This window comes from Phocoena phocoena, chromosome 1 (genome assembly GCF_963924675.1).
Source record: "Phocoena phocoena chromosome 1, mPhoPho1.1, whole genome shotgun sequence".
In the NCBI taxonomy this organism is placed as follows: Eukaryota; Metazoa; Chordata; class Mammalia; order Artiodactyla; family Phocoenidae; genus Phocoena; species Phocoena phocoena.
The window spans coordinates 35,685,075-35,702,432 of NC_089219.1; the positions used below are offsets into that span (position 1 = coordinate 35,685,075).

The following is a 17,358-nucleotide window of genomic DNA, read 5'->3' on the forward strand; positions in this document are numbered from 1 at the left end:
TCCAGACTAGACTCGGTGTCCCCCGTGCACCTTCTGCCTCTTCTCTGCTCCAGTCTGCGCTTTCCTCACCACAGCCTCCTCCTCCAGGAAGCCTCCTCTGGCCACCCGGCCTGCCGAGAGCTTTCCTGCAGCCAGGATCCCATAGCTGTGTTACCTTTAGCGGTCAGCCAGTCGCTCATCTGGCATCGTCAGGCACTTAGCCTGTGCTGGGTTTTGGGGGTGTGGAGGCAAGTGCCCACAGGGAGCTCAGCCGGCGGGGAGACAAGTGCCGACAGATGAGAGACACTGAATGTGACCTCATACCCTGGGGTTAAACATGCAGACGTGCGGAGAAGGTCGGCCGGCCGACAGCACCGAAGCAAGCAGGCTAGGGGTGGGGTGTGCTGGGGTCTCACGGAAGCAGTGCTCGCTGACCCGTGGAGAGTAACAGGCTGGCGCCAAAACCTGGAGGACACGGTGTGCTATGCTGAGAACTTCGGGTGGTATTCGTCTGTAAAAGGAGGGTGGTAATAGAACCTATTTCGTGGGAGGATTAGATGAGGGAACACACGCAGAGTGTTGAGAGCAGTGCCAAGCACATGGTAAGTTTTCGCTGAGCCTCAGCTGTGACTATTATCATCTGAGGCGATGAGGAGCCATGGGAGACATTAAGCAGGGAATTGATCACAGATCTGCATTTTATAAGGACTTTTCCGGCTGCAGGACGGAGTGGGGCCAAGCGAAGAGGCAGGGAGATGCCAAGTCTGAGCACAGGTGGCCTGGCTGAGGCCCTGGCAGCAGGTTGGAGAGAGCTGAGGGGCTGGGAGCGATGGGATGGGGCACAGAGGAGTTTTGAGGACGACTTGCAGGTTGTGGCCGGGGCTTTGGGGTAAATGAGGACAGTGCCCTTCACTGAGATGGAGCCCCAGCAGCAGAGCCGGGTTTGCAGGGGGAGCTGATGAGCTCAGCTTGGCAAGGGTTGAGACCGAAGGAGTGTGGGATGTCCAGGTGGGATGTCCAAGGGGCTGCTGGCTATTCAGACTGGGAGCTCAGGGGAGACTCCGGGCTCCGGCTGGGGTTACGGCAGCTCCAGCATGTGGGCGTAAGGTCCTGAGAACAAGTGAACTCACCCAGGAAGGGCTGGAGAGTGCAAAGAGGGCCCAGGAATGAACTCCGGAGGAGCACTGCGTCCTGCCTATGGGAAGGAACAGCCAGAGAGGGAAGAGGAGAGCTGGGCGAGGCCGTGCAGCATTGGCCAGAGCCCCAGCAGCACTGGGTCGTGCGCAGCTGGCCGCCGTTGCTTCTGCACTCATTCATTAGCTGGATTCAGGGCTTGAGGGACTTCCCTAGTCCCCACCCCACCCCGGACCACTCTCCTGGGCGAGGGGATTTGTGGTACCTCGGTCAGAGGAGTCTTCGGTCCATCGCCTTGCTGATGGGTGCCGTGCCAGCCTCTTCGCTCCGTGGCCAGGGGAGCTGGTGCTCCGCCTTCACCGGCACCATGCAGTAGAGCGGCTGGCTGTGAACCGGGAGTGAAGGCCGGATGTGGACACCACCTGGAAGGCTGGGTCTCCCTGGAGGCACTAGGTAGTCAGCTCTTGCCCCACTCCACCTGCCTCCTCCATTCCCTGCAGTCAATTGACCCTGGACAGCAGTTCACGTGGGAGAATTCAAACCTGGAGGTGAACAAGCCCAAGAACCGCTACGCCAACGTCATTGCCTACGACCACTCTCGAGTCATCCTTACCTCCATTGATGGTGAGCCGAGGGCGGGGCCCCCCTCCCATCCCCTTGATCTCCTCCTCGCTGGGGGACATTTCATCCTCCAGGAGAGGCCCACAGGTCCCAGGGTGCACCGAGGAGGTATGGATGGACTGGGTTGGAGGCCCCAGGATAATGCTCTCCCATGTCCCTTCCTGCCTGTTCATAGGTGTCCCGGGGAGTGACTACATCAACGCCAACTACATCGATGGCTACCGCAAGCAGAATGCCTACATTGCCACGCAGGGCCCGCTGCCTGAGACCATGGGCGATTTCTGGAGGATGGTGTGGGAGCAGCGTACAGCCACTGTGGTCATGATGACACGGCTGGAGGAAAAGTCCCGGGTAAGGCTGTGCAGAGCCCTGCCCAGGGCGGGGGAGGAGGGTGGCAGCGGATACTCAGCCACCAGGTGACTTCAGACACCTTTTCCCATCCCTGTGGGAAGAAGCTCCTCAAGGGACTTGCCAAGTGCTGTTGTTTTCCTGGGGTGTCTTCGTTTCCCAGCTGCTGGACGTTCCTGGGATGTGGCATGTTCCCCATATACTAGTGGGTTCCCAGCATGTTACTATGTTGCCCCAGATGCTGTCATTTTCCAAGAATGTTAATAATGCTCCCCAGTTGCTGGCATGTTTCTGGGATGTTCGCATGTTCCCCAGATGCTGGAGTGTAGCTGGGGCATTAACACGTCTCCTAAGTTAATTAGTGGAAAGAGCTGCTGTTATCTGTTTATGCACAGCAAAGCGTTGACTGGAACGTAAAATTTACAGAGCTTGAAAATGGTGCATAAACGTTATGGGTAAATTTGGCAGAAAATGTGCCTGGTGAAATCTGGTCATGAATAAACAATTTTCAATTACGTCCCTCGTTCCCCTGGTGAGGGCAGGGGTGGAGGCGTATCGTGAGACCATGATAGGGTTTGGTGAGGGGTGGCATAATGGATCTGAGAGCTCGGGGCTGAGGGCTAGACCTCCCACCCTGCTTCTGCCCGCCTGAGCCTTTGGGTACCTCCAGACACCCTGCCCTGCTGTCCCTCTGCAGGTGAAGTGCGATCAGTACTGGCCACCCCGTGGCACCGAGACCTACGGCCTCATCCAGGTGACCCTGCTGGACACAGTGGAGCTGGCCACCTACACTGTGCGCACCTTTGCGCTCCACAAGGTATGGTCCTGCCCCCGTGCTTGTCCCCCGGCCGGGACCTATGAGGACAATGGTCTGAACGTGGTGTGCTGGCGGGGAAGGGGGCGAGTGGGAGCCCGGTGTTGGAGGTCGGGGCTTGGAGGTGTGAGCGCACCATGACAGCCGGTGCCATGGGCGGCATGGATGGAAGCAGCACCCGAGCTCCTTCAGGCTGCCCCGTGTGGCTTCTGAGTCCCGTTGGAAAGCCGGGGTCTGGCCTCAGCATTGGGGCATCCTGCCCTGAGTCTGTAGAGGGTACACTCCCTGGTCACACCGTCCCTCCCCGCTCTCCTCCCCAGAGTGGCTCCAGTGAGAAGCGGGAGCTGCGTCAGTTCCAGTTCATGGCCTGGCCAGACCACGGAGTTCCCGAGTACCCGACCCCCATCCTGGCCTTCCTGCGGCGGGTCAAGGCCTGCAACCCGCTGGACGCCGGGCCCATGGTGGTGCACTGCAGGTGAGGGAGTGCCACGCCACCGGGGGGTGGGGCAGAGGCGGGGTGGGCCCCTGCCCAGGCTGAGTCCGTGTCCTGCAGTGCGGGCGTGGGCCGCACGGGCTGCTTCATCGTCATCGACGCCATGCTGGAGCGGATGAAGCATGAGAAGACGGTGGACATCTACGGCCACGTGACGTGCATGCGGTCACAGCGCAACTACATGGTGCAGACCGAGGACCAGTACGTGTTCATCCATGAGGCCCTGCTGGAGGCCGCCACGTGTGGACACACGGAGGTGCCTGCTCGCAACCTCTATGCCCACATCCAGAAGCTGGGCCAAGTACCTCCTGGGGAAAGTGTGACCGCCATGGAGCTGGAGTTCAAGGTGGGCTCAGGGCTGGGCCTGCCTGGCTCCAGGGCCTGGACTGGGTCCCGGGGACCGTCCTTCAGGAAGCCAGGCCTGACCAGCCTCTCCCTCTCGCTAGTTGCTGGCCAGCTCCAAGGCCCACACATCCCGCTTCATCAGTGCCAACCTGCCCTGCAACAAGTTCAAGAACCGCCTGGTGAACATCATGCCCTACGAACTGACCCGTGTGTGTCTGCAACCCATCCGCGGCGTGGAGGGCTCCGACTACATCAACGCCAGCTTCCTGGATGGCTATAGGTCAGCACACTTGTGACTGCCCACCACGCCCACGGGTAGCCAGGCCTGCTCCTGGCCGGCTGGAGGCGCAACAGAGTAGGGCCAGCCTGGAAGACCAGGGTGGGCTTCCTGGAGGAGGGGTGATCTGAGCGGGGCCCCAAGGGACTAGGCAGCCATGGGGAGACTCGGGGGACAGCAGCACCTCCAGCATGTCCAGTCTTATGTCCACCCCAGACAGCAGAAGGCCTACATAGCCACACAGGGGCCTCTGGCGGAGAGCACCGAGGACTTCTGGCGCATGCTGTGGGAGCACAACTCCACCATCATCGTCATGCTTACCAGGCTTCGGGAGATGGGCAGGGTGAGCACGCCAGCCACCCCTTCTCTATCGTGTCCTTCCTCTCCCGGCCCTGTCAGCGTAGCCTCAGACCCCATTATCACCACCTGTGGCATCCTGTCCCCGAAACCTCTGAAACCCGGAGCTCCCCTCCCCACTCTTTCCCCACCTGACCATGGGGCCGGGCCCTCTGTCCACAGGAGAAGTGCCACCAGTACTGGCCCGCAGAGCGCTCTGCTCGCTACCAGTACTTTGTCGTTGACCCGATGGCTGAGTACAACATGCCCCAGTATATCCTGCGTGAATTCAAGGTCACAGATGCCAGGGTGAGTGGACAGGGGAGTGTGTATATTTGTACGAAAGCTTGTCTGTAACGCTGCCGGAGCCCCTGTGGTGGGGCTGCCTTTGTGGTGCCCCAGCTCCAGCTGCAGGAATCGAAGGTGAGCTGTGGGCGTGCAAGCCCATTTCCCAGGGTGGCCTCGGTGTAACGACCTCAGGGTGCTTACCTGTGCTACCGCACTGTCCGCCTGCCCTGGGGGGCTGCCGCCTGAAGCTCCAGCCCTGACCCCGGCCTCTGCCACCTCTCCCAGGATGGGCAGTCAAGGACGATCCGGCAGTTCCAGTTCACAGACTGGCCAGAGCAGGGCGTGCCCAAGACGGGCGAGGGCTTCATCGACTTCATCGGGCAGGTGCACAAGACCAAGGAGCAGTTCGGGCAGGATGGGCCCATCACGGTGCACTGCAGGTGGGGCCGACCCCATGGAGGTCTGGGCGTGTGGGGGGCTGGGGGTTCAGGGGCAGGAGCCCTGACCCAGCACTGTCCCTGGGCAGTGCCGGTGTCGGCCGCACCGGGGTGTTCATCACGCTGAGCATCGTCCTGGAGCGGATGCGCTACGAGGGCGTGGTCGACATGTTCCAGACCGTGAAGACCCTGCGCACACAGCGCCCAGCCATGGTGCAGACGGAGGTATGCAGGCCACTGGCCATGCCAAAGCCAGCTCCTCACAGACACATGCTGGGGAAGGCTGAGCCGGACGGGTTCCCCGCTTGGCAGCTGTGCACTGGACGCCAGTGTTGTGCGTGGCTCCCAGCTGGGGTTGCACGTGTCGGTCCTTACAGGGTACACGATCTAGGGGCAGAGTGGGGGTGGCCGGGGGAAGCCTGGGCAGATGTCTGGATCTGGCCCCTGCTGCTGGCCAGCAGAGGCAGAGGCTAAGTCCATGACCCACTGGCTGCAGTGTGAGTGCCCTTGGCTGTGTGTCGGGGTATCCTCCATCGCTGTCTGCGCTGACCAGACCCCTGTCCCGGCAGGACCAGTACCAGCTGTGCTACCGCGCGGCCCTGGAGTACCTCGGCAGCTTTGACCACTATGCAACGTAACCACCGCCCCCCTCTCCTCCGCTGCCCCCACCTGGGGGCTCCGGAGGGGACCCAGCTCCTCTGAGCCATACCGACCATCATCCAGCCCTCCTGCACAGGTGCTGCTGCTGGCAGAGCACAGCCCACCGGGATCACAGCGTTTCAGGAACATTGCCACACCGAACGGAGAGCCCAGAACTGCCCTGGGCGAGGGGGTGGGCCGGCAGGCGTGCACTGAGGCCACGTCTCTGTCCACCAGGCCCGCCCCGGAACCCCTGCGAGCTCTCTGTTCCGCTGCCGCGTTTCTCATGCTTCTTCTCGTGGGGGGGATGGGAGCAAAGCCTCCTTTTTTTATACTTTAAGTGGGGTAGACAGGGATTCTAGCCTCTTCCCTCTGACTTTTCCTTTTGCAAGTTCTTAACTGCAGAATGGGGTTGCGGTGTAGCTTGTGTTCTCTTTTGAATTCGCTCTGGACCCTTTCTTGGTACGACTTTCACTGCTGAAGGATGGGGTGTGCCTTCCTCGTGTGTGTGGAGCTGGGGCCGCCAGCCTGCGCAGAGGCATCGCTGATCCAGCTGCTCTTCCAGCCCTTCAGACAAGATCCTGTTTTAGCCAAATGCAGGGAAACAGTTTTTTTTTTTTTTTGGTTTAATTTCTGTTTTGTTTTTCCGTAAGAGCCTTATTTTGGGCCCCATAGACAGTGGTGGGCGGGGCGGAGGTAGGAAGCACTCATCCCCAGTCGTCTATTCCAGTGTGTGTTTAACATTCACAGCCCAGAACCACAGACGTGTCTGGGGGAGCCTGGAAAGGCATTCCTCATCACCATCGTTTGCAAAGTTTAAAGATAAAGCAAAGACAAAAAACAGACAAAAAAATCCAAACAAAAAAAAAACACAAGAAAAAAAGAGTCATCCCCTGGCCTCTGCTTCAAACCCCTGAGAGGGGAGGCGGCTCTGAGTGCCTGGGATTCCCTCTGGGTCCGCAGAGCCTTGCTTTTTGTCCCCAGCATTGTGGGATGGCGTGGTGTTGGTAGGCTGTGGGTCTGGCCGTGTGGCCAAGGTGATGGGCACCAGTCAGGGTGTGTGCCATGCCCCACACACCTCTGGGCCAAGCAGGGGTGCAGCTGGCCCTTCAGGTGCATGCCAGTGGGCCTCATAGCACACATCTGTCCTCGGAGCAGGGGCCAGATGACTCCCCTCCCTGGTTTGCAGCTGTTTTCAAAGCCCCTGAGAATCGCTCTTTTCCACTCCTTCAAAGATGCCCTCCTAAACCAATGTGGCAAGACTACTGGACTTCTCTCAGTGGTACTATACTCAATCCTTATTATCTCGGCTTGCTGAGGGGCAGGGAGCGGCCTCTTCCTCTGGGCAGCACTATCTAGGTAGGTAAGTGGGGGCGGGAAGGGTGCATAGCTGTTTTAGCCGAGGGACTCTGAGGCAGATGTCCCCAGATCTAAGTAGGTGGTCAGGATCAACAATCCAGGGTTGGTAATGTTGAATGAGACATTCATTTTTACCTTGTGGATGCTAGTGCTGTAGAGTTCACTGTTGTACACAGTCTGTTTTCTATTTGTTAAGAAAACTACAGCATCATTGCATAATTCTTGATGGTAATAAATTTGAATAATCAGATTTCTTACAAACCGGGCCTCTGTCTCGGCTCTTTGCGGAACCAGAGTCTGGGCTCTCTAAGTCAGTCCCTAGGGGTAGGTTCTGCCGATTTCCTGCTCCTCAGGAGACAGCGAGGCTGTCCTGAGGACCTGTGAGAAGACGGGCTCCTGGCCTGGTGCCCACTTTCTGATGGGAGCCTGAAGACTGAGCCACAGTGCGTGGAAGGAGCACCTACCATGGGCTGCGACTCCCCGGGCCAGAAGCACAACCCCTGCCTCTCCTCACCCCCACCATGTTCTGGGTCGCCACATGGTGGGTACCAGGACTCCCCAGACCACACACATCCCCTTCCGTCACCTCCTCCCTCTCTTCCTCCCCTGCCATAAGGAGAAGGATGGCACTGTGGCAGTGGAGGCCGAGAAGGTATGGAAATTGGTTAGTGAGGACTCTGGTAATTCTTGCAATGTGGGTACTGGATACAGTGTGGCCGTCTGGCCCCTGGACACACAGCAACATCTGCAGTGGTCTCTCCACTGGTGATCAGATAAGTCCTACCAGGTTGTCAAACCATATGGAACTTCTGGGGACAGAAGACAAGCAAAACCCAGAACAAGTGAGGAAGAAAAATACATGTAGTCAGCAGTGACCAGACTATAGAGAGTGCCACGATGAGCCCAACACACAGGTGCTGTGGGTGCACTGAGGCAGCACCTCACCCTGCGGCAGGATCAGGGAAGGCTTCCTGGAGGAGGTGACGTAAGCTGGCTTCTGAGTGTTTCATAGGGTGAGTAGGGGCTACTTTCAAAAGATGGGAACAGCATTTCCAATGGAGAGAGCAACCTGTACAAGGGCTTGGAAGCATGAAACAGACCAACAAATACGAGAAACTACAAGGAACGCACATGATCCGGGTAGGAAGACATAAGGCCAGAGGTAGGCTGGAGGCAGCTGACGGGTTTGAGGTGATTGAGAACGGGATGCAGGTGTCCCTGCTGGGTGACATGCCACTGTACTGCGCTCTGCCGCCTCCTTCGAGGCCCTCACTGCACTCTAGTGTTGCCAGCTGTCTCCCTGGGGGCCCTGAGTGACCAAGGCCTGGGATCGGGGCTCTTCTTGGCTTCCCTAGCTCCTAGCTCACTGCCGGGCATATGTCTCTTTGTTGAGAAAAACAACACCATCATTGCATTACTTGATGATATTAAATTTGAATAAATATTTCTTCGTGAAAAAATGAGCCATTAAACATTTGCAAGTGAGGGTAGCTATCAGATTATCACTTGAGCGACAGCATACAAACTGCACCAGGCAGGCAGACCACAGGGCAGGTAAGCGCCGGTGCTGGGACCCACACGCACCTGGTTATGCCTGCTCCAGAGTCCCTGCCCTTTCCGCCGGCTGGTGTCTGCCCCCCTCCCCTAGGCTGTCACCACCCCCCTCCTCCCAACCCACTCCTCCAAGGCTCCCCATCCACCGGTCCCCAATCAGGCATCCCTTCCTCCCTCACCCCCACATCCAGCTAATCGCCAAACCCTGCCCATTTGGCCTCTTCTGCACCTGTTCCGTCCTCTGCATTCCCAGGACCACCCTCTCCTGCAGCCATGCCTGCTCCCTGGTCTGCCTGCCCCCAGGCCTTGCTCCAGCCAGCCCATCCTCAGCACTGCAACCAGAGTGATTCTGTTGGCAGATGTGACCATGGCACTGTCCTGAGGAGACCCTGCCAGGGCCTCAGAATCGGCCCAGACTCCACAGGTTTCCGAGGCTGCAGGACCCAGCCTCTGCAGCCTTACCATTCCTCCTCACCCTTGGCCCCCGCCTTTCCAGTCATGACCCGGTCTACTTTTTTTTTTTTTTTTTTTTTTTTGCTATTATGAGATCGCTACAGTCATTTTTTTTTTTTTTTTAAACATCTTTATTGGGGTATAATTGCTTTACAATGGTGTGTTAGTTTCTGCTTTATAACAAAGTGAATCAGCTATACATATACATATGTTCCCATATGTCTTCCCTCTTGCGTCTCCCTCCCTCCCACTCTCCCCCGGTCTACTCTTGGTGCTTGCCTCAGCACTCTCTCAGCTCCAGAGCTTCACATGAGCTATTCTGGAGCATCTCCCCCTCCACACCTCTCTAGCTGGCTAACCTGGTCCTTAGTGGTTCTTTGAGGAGCCACATCCTAAATGAGGGTAGGTGACCCTGCTGTGCCAGATATTTGAAATACATATTTTTCATGGAATCATCAAAACAATGTGTGGGGTGGGTCCTATTATGCCTGTTTTGTAGATGAGAGAAATCAGGTCTCATCCACTCATTCAACAAATACTTGAGCCTTTGGGAAGGGTGAGTCACTTCAGTGCAAAGACTCCTGCCCTTGTAATGTTTATACTCTAGCCGGAGGAAATGTGATGCACACAAAAAATAATAAATGCATATATAGTTTGTTAGAAAGTGGTGTGTCACGAGGTGGGGGGGGAACTAGAACAGGCACATGGGGAAGGTTTTGTTACTAATCAGGGTGGCCAGAGGAAGCATCATTGAAAAGATGGAATTTGAGGAAAGAATTGAAGCTGGTGAGGGATTTTGCCTAAACTTCGAGATGAGCATCCAGGCTGAAGGAGCACCTGGGGCGGAGGCCCTGGGTGGGAACGTGCCTGATGGGTTGAGGCGGGTGTGCCCATGACACTGTGAGCAGGACGTGAGAGAGCAGCGGGAGATGAGGTCGGAGAGGAAATGGGACAGCTTGTAGGCCAATGGGAGGACTTTGGCGGAAATCCAGGCATGGTGAGCAGTGGCCAGCAGATACTGGTTCTGTCTTAGAGGCAGAACTAAGAGGATTTGCTTCTGGACTGGATGAGAGAAAGGAGTCAAGGTTGACCCCACAGTTTCAGCCTGAGCAACTGGAAGGATGAAGTTGTCATTTACCAAGATGCGGAAGCTGTGCGTGAGGGCTGAGTAACTTACTCCAGGCTCCCAACTGGAATTGGTGGATCTGCCTGACTCCAGGGCTCTTTCCCCACTGCTACTTGCCCATAGCTAGAGACAGAGTCAGATGCACAGAGAAAAAAAATATTTGGAAGGAAATACACCAAGAGTTGTGAGGTCGGGCGATATATTTTCTTCATAATTTTCCAAATAATCTGTAAAGAATTAATATTACTCTAATTTTTAATAGAACAAAGTTTTAAAATGGTACCACCAATAATTCATTTTTGAAAACAACAAAAATCTTCCACATAGAAGTATAAAACATTAAAGTCCCCATCCTCTCCCTGCCCCCCAACTCCCTGGAGGGAGTCCCAATTTAGTCTGTATTCTTCTGTGTGTTTTCTATGAATATGCAAACGTGTATATAAACTATTTTTTATACAACTATAGTCGTATTGTTCATATCTTTCTGCAAATTGCCCTTTTCATTTAAGTATATTGGGGACTTAAACATGTTCGTTTTTTTAACATTTTTTAAACTGCTACATACTCTTCTGTTATAGATGTGCCATAATTTTTTAAATGGTTATCGATATCGTTTTTTATTAAAGAAAAAGTGGATGCACACATCTTCTTTAATAAAAATAATTCAAACAGTCTTAAAGGATACAAAAGTTATGCTTTCAAAAAAATAAAAACGTTATGCTTTCCTCCCTCTTCCCTCAACTCCAGTTTCATTTCCTGGAGTTCTTTTTTTTTCTTTCTTTTTTTTTTTTAATATTTATTTATTTGGCTGCACCGGGTCTTAGTTGCAGCATGTGGGATCTTTAGTTGCAGCATGTGGGATCTTTAGCATGCGGGATCTAGTTCCCTGACCAGGGATTGAACCCTGGCTGCCTGCAGTGGGAACGTGAAGTCTTAACGGCTGGACCACCAGGGAAGTCCCTCCTGGAGCTTCTGATTTTAGTTTTTCGGGTGTAAGCAGTACATCTTCAAACAGTTGAAGAGTTGCACCTTCAACTAAAGTTGCACCTTTAGTAGATATACCTGGTGAGTCCTCACAGTAAAACCTGTGGAATTTGGTCAATTTATGTGAACTCCCACCTGTTGCTCCTGATTTTCTTACATATATTATTACTTTTAATTCTTTGGGAACTCCCTCATTACTTTAAACAATATATTTAAACATTTATTTCCTGATTTATCACCCTAAGCAGCATCCTACTGATTGCCCTCTATGAGGAACGAGAACGTTAGCTCACTTTCCTTGATTCTCTCTCGTCCAAGTACCATTTTTTATTTCACATTGTCAAGGCTTACAATATTTTCTGATCTGTTAGTATAATTAAGTCTTTCATCCTAACATCGAGAACCTATAAATAGGTTCAATTTCAAATAAATCTTTCTCTGCTTTTTTCTTTATTTCCTTCCCTCCTGGAGGACACTCAACTGCCACAGTTTCTTACACAGCGTGTTGAGCCTTTTTCTTTACTTTGGTGGAGTACCTCTCACAAAAGTTTTTCTCATAGGATTATAAACTTTCTGATTTTTGTATTCCTCACAATATCTTTGTCTTACATTCACTCTCAGTTTTAACTTTGTCTAGCAAGGGCTTCTTTATTAAAAAAAAAAAAATTGTCCCCAGAAACTTTTAAAGATACTGTTTCTAGTTCTGTATGAAACAGTTGTTGAAGGAGGAGGGTTATATGACACTGTTGATGTTTTGCTAATGGGTTTCTTTATCAAGTTACCCTGATGTTTGCCTGGTCTCCCACTTCGATTTTTTATTTGTAAATTCTGAACTTAAACCCAGTCCAGGCTTCTCTTGGGAAGAATGACCCCTGACTCAAGGATCTTGGGCTGTGGTTTTCTCAGCCCTGATTTCTCCATCAATCTGAGTTCATCTGCTTACTATCTTTGGAATTTTTATGTTTGAAAATACTTTTGTGTATGGTTAATGTGAGTATCTAAACTGGTTTTTCCCCCCAATAATTATTTGTTTAGATCACCTTTCTCCCTGTACTGATTTGTAATGCCTCCTTTTTAATCACATATGAAGTTATTATAAGTACAGAATCTACTTCTGGGCCTCAAGTCTGTTTCATTCATCTGTCTGTCTAGTCAAAGCCAGAACTACTCATTTAACTTTTGTGGCTTTGTTTTCCTACCGGATACAGCTAGTCCCCCATCATTATATTTTTCTGTTAAAACTAATTAGTGCTAGTTCCCTGTTTTTCTTCCACTAGATAGTATTTTTTGAAAATTCCATCCTCGATTTTGGTTGCAGATAAAATTGACAGCGATGTATCTGAAGAATATATGTTAACGTAAAAGAAAGAAAAGCTAGTTGGAGTCTAAATGAAGCCGAAAGTTTGGGATCAGAAGTAGACTTGCTCATCCAGCCCTGCTGAGAGGGAGGACATGCTGTCTGACGTGTGCAGCCATCCCAGCTTCTAGAATGAGGGCTATAACGCATACAATGCAGCCTCTTAGCATCCCCAGGGGCCACAGCCTGGCACTTCAGACCGTGATGCTTTCCTTCAACAGTTGGCTCATCTCTCCTTGAATCCTGTTCTCGAGGTTTATCTAAATACCGTGGTTTCTTTTTCTTTCTTTTATAAATTTATTAATTTTATTTATTTTTATTTTTGGCTGCGTTGAGTCTTCGTTGTTGCGCGTGGGCTTTTCTCTGGTTGTGGCGAGCGGGGACTTCTCATTGCGGTGGCTTCTCTCGTTGCGGAGCATGGGCTCTAGGCGTGGGCTTCAGTAGTTGTGGCATGCAGGCTCAGTAGTTGTGGCTTGCAGGCTCTAGAGCGCAGGCTCAGTAGTTGTGGTGCACGGGCTTAGTTGCTCCGTGGCATATGGGATCTTCCCGGACCAGGGCTCGAACCCATGTCCCCTGCATTGGCAGGCAGATTCTTAATTGCTGGGCCACCTGGGAAGCCCCTAAATACCGTGGTTTCTTAAGCACACCATGCTAAACCTTTGTAACAATCAAGGGGTTAAATCCAAAGCTTTCAAATCAATAAGAACAAAAGTAAACACCCTAATAGGAAAACGGGCATGGACACAAATAGGCAATTTACAAAAGAAGATACACAAATTCCAGTAAAACTGGGGAAGATACTCAGTCTCTCTATTAATCAAAGTGCAAATTGAAAGAACACTGAGGTACTATTGTGCGACTATCAATTTGGCAAAAGTTATGTGTTAATATGATGTGGGGATCTGAGCACTCGTATATTGCTAGTGGGGATATAATCTGGTTCTACCCTTTGGGGGGAATACTCGGAATATCTATCAAAAGCCTTAAAATATACTTTACCTGTGACCCAGTGATACACATTTAAGAATGTATATAAAGGAAACGACCGTGCAAATATTTTAAAAATCTCTGGGCAAAGATTCATGGCAGCATTGTTTATAATACTGAAAAGTTAGAAACAACCCCAAATATACACACACACATAAATAAAGTCTACAGCCTTGCTCAAGTGAATATGGAGACCATCAGTATCTGCATCACCTGGGAGCATTTTAGAAACTGAATCTCAGGCCCCACCCCAGACCTATTGAATCAGGATTTGTATTTTGACAGTTCCTTAAGGCCTTTGTAAATGAGAGAAGCACTGGCAAGGATATACACTAAAATGTTAGCAGTGAGTTTTCCAGGTGATGATGCTCTCTGTTTGGGTTTTTTGTTTGTTTGTTTGCAGCAATCCCCCACCCGCACCCCAACACACACGCCTTTCTGGACCTCAGCTGTAAAAAGGGAATCTCCATACTACTTTTCTCCATGCTAACAGTTGGGGCCGAGAAGGTCATAGACAGAAAAAAGTTCTGAAAACTCCAGGACAAATGGGGGTCCTCCACCCACAGGTAGGACAGATTACTGCCCTCTCCCTTGGTGGTCCTCCAATACATTCTCCAAACAGCAAATCTTCCAAAGTGAAAATCTGATCCTGTCAACCCTCCTTAGAACCATTTTATTCTCATCTAAATGTAATCCAATTTCTTATAAGGCTACAAGGTCCTGCTGGATCTGGCATCCTGTCACTCCAGAGCAATAAGGTCCAACCACGTGGTAGTGTAGTTCCCTCAGGTTCCCAGTTCTCTCTCTCTCCCATCTTTTCTTTTCACACATCGTGCCCTCCCTTTGCCTGGAAACTTCTCACCCCACCACCTCGCTGACTGCCCTCTAGCCCCAGGCCTCCTGAGGCCCAGGATGTCACCTCTTCCAGGAAGCCTTCCCAGGCTGCCCAGGAATGGTTAGGGGCCCCAGTAGAAGAGGTGCCTGGTCTGTTGCTCCGCAATTGGGTTGTCAGATTCGTGAAGGTTGAGGCCACATTCCCACGGCCTCTGGTCTCTGCACTGAGGCGGGACATTTTGAGGCCGGGATTCAGTGACTTCCCTAAGGTGTCCACCAGCTCTGTCATTCTGCCCTGGCTCAGGTGGTTTTGACCTGGAGCAGGGCTGCTGACTGGGACTGGATATTGTGGGGGGGTGCAGCCAGCTCCTTGGCAGGATAATGAGGAAAAGAGTTGTATCTCTCTAAGGCAGAGGACGCCCCAGGAGCGTGCCCCTCATAAACATGGGTGAGGCCCTCCAGCTCGCCCCAGGGCCTGCCCCTTGATGCTCCCTGTTTTAAACGCATTTTCTAGTTTCTCTCCCTCTGACGTGTACTTTTTTCATAAAGATGTGTCCGTGGTAAACAAACACACCAGGCTGTGGTCGCACATGCATGGATGCCCTTCCTAGCACACCTCACCCAGGACAAGTCCTTGAGGAATCCTCTTTTGGCCCCTACCTCCCCCACCCTCGGCCAGACAGCCTCACATCCAGCTGTGTTGTTGGTCCAGTAACCATAGCACTGTGCTGAAATTATTACTCTTTCTTCTTCAGCTGTTCACATACTAAGATAGGAAAAAAAATACCGAAGATATTATGTAGGCTGTGGTGCAGAAATGAAATGCAAATTGACATTATAATTATTGTTTGATTCATCTGTCTCCTCCACTGGCAAGGACCCTGTCTCACTTGCCTCCCAGCCCAAAGTAGGGACTCAATGAAGGTTTGCTAAAAGGATAAAACGGGAGGTGTTTGACCTGGCCCTGAGGCAGGAAGTAAATCTGTTGGGTGGGATTATGGCTGGGCTGCCAGAATACTCATCCTTAGAATCTCTACTCCCAGCTCCTCCGAGGCCCTTCCTTTCAGTCTTACCCTGAGTACACACCCTGAGTCAGCTCCTAGAGGGTCTTCCCACACCCCCAACCTCCTTAACTAGGAAGGGGTCTGCATCCATTGAAGCAAACTCCACTCTCTCCCTAATGAACTGCTTTTCTCCCCATGCCCCACACTAACGGTAAGAATGGCTCATATGGAGATTTCCCAAGGAATAATATATTTTTTGAATTTTATTTTATTTATTTTTTACACAGTAGGCTTTTATTAGTTATCTATTTTATACATATTTGTGTATATATGTCAATCCCAATCTCCCAATTCATCACACCACCACCACTCCCCTTGGCGTCCATATGTTTGTTCTCTACATCTGTGTGTCTATTTCTGCCCTGCATACTGGTTCATCTGTACCATTTTTCTAGGTTCCACATATATGTGTTAATATACAATATTTGTTTTTCTCTTTCTGACTTACTTCACTCTGTATGACAGACTAGCTCCATCCACATCTCCACAGATGACCCAATTTTGTTCCTTTTTATCACTGACTAATATTCCATTGTATATATGTACCACATCTTCTTTATCCATTCGTCTGTCAATGGGCATTTAGGTTGCTTCCATGTCCTGGCTATTGTAAATAGTGCTGCAGTGAACATTGGGGTGCGTGTGTCTTTTTGAATTATGGTTTTCTCTGGGTATATGCCCAGTAGTGGGATTGCTGGATCATATGGTAATTCTATTTTTAGTTTTTTAAGGAACCTCCATACTGTTCTCCATAGTGGCTGCGTCAATTTACATTCCCACCAACAGTGCAGGAGGGTCCCCTTTTCTCCACACCCTCTCCAGCATTTGTTGTTTGTGGATTTTTTGATGATGCCCGTTCTGACTGGTGTGAGGTGATACCTCAGTATAGTTTTGATTTGCATTTCTCTAATAATTAGTGATGTTGAGCAGCTTTTCATGTGCTTCTTGGCCATCTGTACGTCTTCTTTGAAGAAATGTCTATTTAGGTCTTCTGCCCATTTTTTGCTTGGGTTGTTTGTTTTTTTAATATTGAGCTGCATGAGCTGTTTATATATTTTGGAGATTAATCCTTTGTCTGTTGATTCATTTGCAAATATTTTCTACCATTCTGAGGGTTGTCTTTTCATCTAGTTTGTAGTTTCCTTTGCTTTGCAAAAACTTAAGTTTCATTAGGTCCCATTTGTTCTTTTTTGTTTTTGTCTCCATTACTCTAGGAGGTGGATCAAAAAAAATCTTGCTGTGATTTATGTCAAAGAGTAGGAATAGTATTTTTTAAAGAAAGAAATAAATGAGGATCAACCAGGACCTGGACCGGACTTTGACCTGTGAGGAGGTTTTGGCCCCAGAAGTAGGCTCCTCAATCTCTCCCCCAAAGACCTTGCGTCCCAGGCCTCTTTCCAGGGATGGTCCTTTCCAGCCTCCTCTCTGGCACATTTTCAGGGCAGTCTCTGCAGTTACTCCAGTCTGAGCTCCTACATGGTCCTAAAGATTTAAATCCAACAAACACATGGTATACACCTATGATGTGCTATAATAATACCTGCTAGCATCACTAACCACTTAAATGTGCCAAGCACTTTACCTGCATTGTTGAAATTTATTTCTCCCAACGGCCCTGTATAGTAGCTCGTATCAGTATCTCCTTTTGCAGCTGAAGACTAAGATTCAGAGAGGTCAAGCAACTCACCCTAAGTCACACAGCTACAAGGGAAGCAGAATCTAGGTTTGAACCTGGATCTGTGTGACTCCAGAGCCTGAATGCTTAACTGTTATACAAAGTGGAATCCGTGTGGCTTCATTTATCTGTTCTTTCCATAAATAATATTCCAGGAATATTCAGTGAGTACTTCCAATGAACCAGGCATTGTACAAAGTGGTGAGATTTGATGGTGGAAAAACAAAGTCCTTTTCCTTAGCGGCTTGGTCTGG

At 51.0% G+C, this 17,358-nt stretch overlaps 1 protein-coding gene across 6 annotated transcripts in view; it reads left to right on the forward strand.

The window, feature by feature from the left end:
• Positions 1-7,331, forward strand: part of PTPRF (protein tyrosine phosphatase receptor type F) — an 85,801-nt gene extending 78,470 nt beyond the window's left edge. For 5 of the 6 annotated variants that reach the window (XM_065894169.1, XM_065894179.1, XM_065894152.1 and 2 more), the window contains 11 exons: positions 1,614-1,737; positions 1,910-2,085; positions 2,780-2,899; positions 3,217-3,371; positions 3,450-3,735; positions 3,836-4,014; positions 4,228-4,354; positions 4,531-4,656; positions 4,921-5,075; positions 5,162-5,297; positions 5,642-6,325. In XM_065894169.1, the coding sequence (XP_065750241.1) occupies positions 1,614-1,737; positions 1,910-2,085; positions 2,780-2,899; positions 3,217-3,371; positions 3,450-3,735; positions 3,836-4,014; positions 4,228-4,354; positions 4,531-4,656; positions 4,921-5,075; positions 5,162-5,297; positions 5,642-5,710 (1,653 nt within the window). In that variant the 3' untranslated portion in view covers positions 5,711-6,325. Of the gene's footprint in view, positions 1-1,613; positions 1,738-1,909; positions 2,086-2,779; positions 2,900-3,216; positions 3,372-3,449; positions 3,736-3,835; positions 4,015-4,227; positions 4,355-4,530; positions 4,657-4,920; positions 5,076-5,161; positions 5,298-5,641 lie in introns of all 6 variants that reach the window. The other variant, XM_065894160.1, reaches the window with a different exon arrangement.
• The last annotated feature ends 10,027 nt before the right edge of the window (positions 7,332-17,358 follow it).